The following is a 6,000-nucleotide window of genomic DNA, read 5'->3' on the forward strand; positions in this document are numbered from 1 at the left end:
GATCATGACCTGAGCCGAAGGCGGACGCCCAACGACTGAACAACCCAGGCGCCCCCATAAGCAGTTTTAAATATCCAAGTAGCAGCTGCCATGGTAGGAAGGAACCACTGCAACATCCAAGAATTACGGGATGCTTTTTACAGATCCAGGCCGACTACAGGAGAGTAGAGAGCCTTTAATTTATATAAAAAGACAGACTGAAAAAAAAAAAACCAGACAGACTGTTGTAACCTAACATATCCCTAGGGTTATCCCTTATATTTAGGTTCTTACATTTTCAACAGTTCCGCTCTGATCTGGAAATCCTGTTGCTCCTTCTGGGATGAGGGAACCTCTTGAATCTTCCCTCTTGATTCCATGTCCGTTTTGAAAAGCCCCATAAGCTGGAAAAAAGCCAAGTCCTTGTTACCAACAGGAAGAATGGTCAAAAAATATTTTTAAAAATAAGTACTGGGTTAATTTAAAGATAGATTTTAGGGAACGGATCTTGGTCATCTAAAATGTGAAGTTTCTATTTTATATCAAAACACCGTAAGAAGCCTAACAAAGGGTGACTTTTTTTTTTAAACCACTTGAAATACTTTACTATGTATGAAACTACAAGAGGTTCTCTGGAAGTAATAAAGGAAAGCCATACAATTTGAGAGATAGTTTTATAGATAAGGAAACGGGCCCAGAAAAGGGAAGTGTCTTGTCTAAGACTGGAGACAGATAGGATCGGAAACCAGTGTTTTTCTCATTATCCTTTATTTTATCAGTATACCAAAGCTACATTTTAAACAAGCTTAGATAAGGAAACTTAAGCAAAAAAAAAAAAAAAAAAAAAAAAGTGGCTGCAAGTGTGAGTCAGATTTAATTAAACTTTAGAAGAGATCATGCTATGTATAGTTGTTATTATGAAGTATTTCAAAAATACAGAGAAGTACAGGGTGCATTTCTACACAGCCATGCAATGTATAATCTTTAAAGGACTTAATTACCAGTGTCTTTGTCAGTGCTCAGACTCCCTCTATTTGTAGGTGAAGTGAAGCCACATGCAAACTCATCCCTGGATGCCTGTAACACAATGTGACACCTCTGTCATTTCAACAAATTTGTACACGAGGATGAGAAATTGGAATTAACAGAATGAGAGGGTACCCTAACTTTAAACAAAGCTCACTGTGAAAGTCTAAATCAGGTATCACTGTTGGTATTTTGGTGACATCTCTTTAAAAACGGGGCACTAGTGTACTCTGCAAGCATGACCCCTGGCCAAGTAACAGAACCCTAGATGGCTGGTAAAAGCTCCAACTGGTTGCAGTCCAGTCATGGCTCAGTAATCCTCCTTGGAACTAGGTGCAATGCTAGAAGGAGGAGTGTGACCAGAAGCCCTAGATGAATTTCAGCTACAGAAGAAAGAACAGATAAGTAAAATATTTCCAAATATCACTGTCGAATGTTGTGGAGTGAGCATAAGCATGAGTTAACTGTGTCTGTGAAGAAAGACCAGCCTAAAACCCAGGTAGATAATGCAGCACCCACATTTAGCTGATTTACGTAATCGGGAGCTATAGGCCATAAAGCCCTCAGGGAGGCTTAAAAGTAGCTTTCTCAGGAACCCAAGGCAGGCTGGACAAATCGACGAGGACATTTGATAGGGGTAATTTCCAAAGGAAGCTGTAAAGGACACAGTTTAACCTGCCACTCAACAATATAACATGGCTACTGATAGTGTGAAGGTGATCTTGGGCCATTCGGAACATGGAGTGGGGGCAGGGCAGGACTTAATAGTCCCTCTGGGGAGACTATAAAGCATACCATTCTGTGCACCACATTTTAATAGGGCGACTGGTAAAATGGAGCATATTCAGAAGAGCGTAACCAAGATTGTCAAGGGTTTGGGAATGACGAAAGATGAAGTAGAGAAATCTGGTCTGGAGAAAAATTTAGAAGGCACTTGTGCAAGGGGTATCATGTGGAAGTGGGAACAGATGTGTTCTGTGTATCTCTAAGAAGGCAAAACTAGGACAAGTAGATAAGAAAACGTTTTAGGTCTAATGTGAGAAGGAAAGTTTTAATTATTACAAAGGCAAAATGTTGTTTTGCCAAATGGGAGACTGGTCACCCTCTGAGGTTCCTTTTAATACTAAGATTCTAAAGGGGGAAAAAAGCACAGACCAATTGTGCTGAGCTAAAAGCAGCTCAAAAGAAGAACTAAAAGGAGGCTGTCCCAGGAAGGGAGAAGCAAAGGAATATGCCTCACATTTTGGAAGCAAAGAATCCTTCATTCCGTTTTCAAGTTGAATATATGAAGGCAAATAACAACAGTAAATCTTAAAACACTGGGTGGAAGGGATTCTTGGTATTCTCTTGGACCTTGTGACTGAGAGTGTGGTCCCTGGACCAGAAGCAGGCAAAAGTGTGTTAGAAACGCAGTCTCAAACTCCACCACAGGCCTACTGAGTTAGAGTCTCTGGTTTAACAAAATCCCCAGGTGATTGGTATGTACATTAAAGTATGAGAAGCAGGGGCGCCTGGGTGGTTCAGAAGCACTGCTCTAGAAAAAAAAAGTATTAACTGTAAAAATGGAATGAAAAGTAATGATTAAGAAATACAGCATATGACCCCAGTTCCAAACGCAGTCAATAAAATGGGATAAAACGCCAGTGGAAACACATTACTACTTACAGAATTAGGCAAGGCTGCACAAGAATACAAGGTATCTCGACCTGCTAACCGCTGTATATTTTCCAAGAGCAGTCCAACAAACGGTAGGTACAATTGTGCTATTTTGGCCTGTTGGTTCTGAAAAATAATTACCCAAAGCTTAGGAGGTATATAATATGTCTATTTCACAAATAAAGCTGGCCCCATCTATCAGTTTCAAGACTCAAAGTGGGCTAATATCCACAACGAATTAGTGAAGCATGAGGCTATTTATACTTACAAGTCTCAAAACTAATTCCCACAGAACTTTCTTGGTCTTTGGATTTATACACGATACAGAGTCAAGTCACATCCCTCAATAACTGCATAAAGTAAAAGGCAAAAGTTCACTCTTTTAAAAATAGCGGTTGACCTAGAAAGCAGATTAATATCAGTCCTATTCTTCAACTCCAGTGAGGGTTGAGTTTTCATGAGCACAGGGATGGTGTCTATTTTGTTCACCACTTCAACCCCAGTGCCTGGGCAGATAGGAGGTGCTCAATACACATTAGCTGAATAAATGAATCAGTGGAAGAAGTGAAAAAAATGGTGAGTTACTGGGGCGCCCAGGTGGCTCAGTCAGCTGGGCGGCCGATTCTTGGTTTCGGCTCAGGTCAGGATCTCGGGGCCCTGGGACTGAGTCCCGCATCGGGCTCTGCACTCAGCACAGAGTCTGCTTCAGGATTCGCTCCCTCTGCCCCTCCCCCTCCTCTCTTTCTCTCAAATAAATCTTTTTAAAAAATGGTGAGTTACTCTATTCCTTAAATTAACATTTTTTTGTTTTGATCAAAGCGATTGAGATAATGTGATCTTGGCCCCTTGAGTCAATTGTAAGACTTGGGAGATATATTTGTAAATAAATATATTTATTTATCTCCTGGCCACTAGTAGTCTTAATGTGGTACCTCTTATATGAAAATGTATTTATTGCTTCTCTCAGCTCTAGACATTCCTCATCTGACACGTACATACACTCGAGTCAGCAAAAACAGTGGATGTAATGGCATAAAAGTTGCCCTTCACATTTCATGACTCTGGGAGGTTTTTCCAGAGACTTAGAGAAGGCCTCTAGGGCTCAATAGTCAACGTACAGAATACAGAATATCAATAGTATCTCCTCATTGCTCGGATTTGCATTTGTTATTCAGGTTGAACAATTTTTCATATTGTTCAATTATTTCTGGGACTCTGCCCCAGATTGTGCTGATGGGCACAGAGGTCTGAGAACCGACTTCCCACCCAAGGCAGGAATGGCCCTTCCCTGCATCCCTGACAAATGGTTCACTTTCACACTCCAGCCTTTTCCTGGATTCTGTTAGAAGGGTCCTTTAGCTGCTTTACTCCTTGTCAGTTCTACCTGCTAGGTACAGCTCTGGCCTCTGGGACTACAGAGAGTAAGGCTACTTCCCACTTATACATGGCAACTCTTCCAATAGTTCAAGATAGCTACCACAAATCAGCTTAACTCATTCTTCGCGAGGCTAAATGGCCCTAATGACTTTCCTTTGTTCTTCACGTGGCTTTGGTTTCAAGACTTTTTCCCCTAGCGTGGTCACCCGTTTTTGGCAGTTCTGTAGTTTTCCACTTTGGATCTGACAGGCACTATAGTCTCGTGGCTAAGAACACAGATTTTAGATTTTATACTTGTATGAATTCCCAGTCTCCTGTTACCGTTCCTTGACTGTGATCACATCACTGAGCCACAGGTTTCTCTTTCGTAAAATGCGGATAATAATAATAATGCTATTAATTCAAGTGAGGTATTTAATAGTGTCTGACATGTAGCGAGTCCTCAATAAATTTAAGCTGTCATTATTAATACTATAGCTTCGAGATGGGAGTCCACTTTCGTTTGATAGTGAGCACTAGGGAAAGAGCTAATACAACTCTCTCAGGGGAACAGGAACACAGGAAAACATACAGTGTAAAATATATTAAGCTTTGCCTGCACAAAAGACAGAAAACAACCTAAGAATCTATTACTAGAAGACAGTTTAAAATAAGGCATAATCCAGGGGCGCCTGGCTGGGTCAGCGGGCAACTCTTGATCTCAGGGTTGTGAGTTCAAGCCCTACATTGGGTGTGGAGCCTACTTAAAAAATAAATACATAAAATAAAATGAGGTATATCAATATGATGGAATAATATGCAGGGGTTTTTTTTAATGTGGTAGATCTAATCTTCAGGATGTACTGTTAGGTAAAAAAAAAAGAAAAATGCATAACGGTTCCCACATACGTGTGTGTGTGTATATACATACATACATATATATATATATATATATATATATAGGCTTGTGCATGGACAAAGTAGAAGTATGTATAGGAAACTGATAATAGTAGCTACTGCTGGAGAGATGAATTGGGACATGGGGATAACAAATGGGAGAGAGACATTTTTTAACCATGTACATGGATTACTAAAAAAAAAAAAAGAAACAAACCAGTGGGGAGGTGGGGAGTGGGGGAAAGGGGAGGAGAAGGGAAAAAAATTGGTCCACAGTCCAAGTCGAAACTGCAGTTCTCTTAGGTATTAACATCACTTGCAGCGGGTACGGGAACAGATACAGACCTCAGGGCAAAGAGCAGCCGCTGGACATTTTTGTTCTGAGTCGAGAAGAGGTCTCATAGTCATTATAACAAGTTAGGAGATCTCCCAAAGCAGTTTCTGAGTAGCACGTAATAGGGACCAGTGACATCTTGATAATTTCATTAGACGAGGGGCCTAAGAGTAGCAACATGGTTGAGGGGGTGTGACTAGGGTATCTCAAAAGCAGACTTTCCATAGGAAGCATTTTCTTCCTTGACTGTATATTTATTTGGGGTCACTTCGGGGGGAGCCAATAAAAATTACGGGAGCCTAGAACTGGAGGGTATTATGCTGAGCGAAATAAGTCAAACAGAGAAAGACATGTATCATATGACCTCACTGATATGAGGAATTCTTAATCTCAGGAAACAAACTGAGGGTTGCTGGAGTGGGGGGTGGGGTGGGAGGGATGGGGTGACTGGGTGATGGACACTGGGGAGGGTATGTGCTCTGGTAAGCGCTGTGAATTGTGCAAGACTGTTGAATCTCAGATCTGTACCTCTGAAACAAATAATGCAATATATGTTAAGAAAGAAAAAAAGAAGAAGAATGTAGCAGGAGGGGAAGAATGAAGGGGGGGAAATCGGAGGGGGAGAAGAACCATGAGAGACAATGGACTCTGAAAAACAAACTGAGGGTTCTAGAGGGGAGGGGGGTGGGAGGATGGGTTAGCCTGGTGATGGGTATTAAAGAGGGCACGTTCTGCATGGAGCACTGGGTGTT

The 6,000-nt window shown here is 41.3% G+C and overlaps 1 protein-coding gene across 2 annotated transcripts in view; it reads right to left on the minus strand.

The window, feature by feature from the left end:
• Positions 1 to 6,000, minus strand: part of DOCK11 (dedicator of cytokinesis 11) — a 189,068-nt gene that overhangs the window by 65,092 nt on the left and 117,976 nt on the right. For both annotated transcript variants that reach the window (XM_032391396.1, XM_032391395.1), the window contains 3 exons: positions 2,671 to 2,787; positions 981 to 1,056; positions 274 to 383 (listed from right to left, as the gene is read on the minus strand). In XM_032391396.1, coding sequence (XP_032247287.1) covers positions 274 to 383; positions 981 to 1,056; positions 2,671 to 2,787 — 303 coding nt within the window. The remainder of the gene's footprint in view (positions 1 to 273; positions 384 to 980; positions 1,057 to 2,670; positions 2,788 to 6,000) is intronic.

Source organism: Phoca vitulina, unplaced genomic scaffold (genome assembly GCF_004348235.1).
Source record: "Phoca vitulina isolate PV1807 unplaced genomic scaffold, GSC_HSeal_1.0 scaffold62, whole genome shotgun sequence".
In the NCBI taxonomy this organism is placed as follows: Eukaryota; Metazoa; Chordata; class Mammalia; order Carnivora; family Phocidae; genus Phoca; species Phoca vitulina.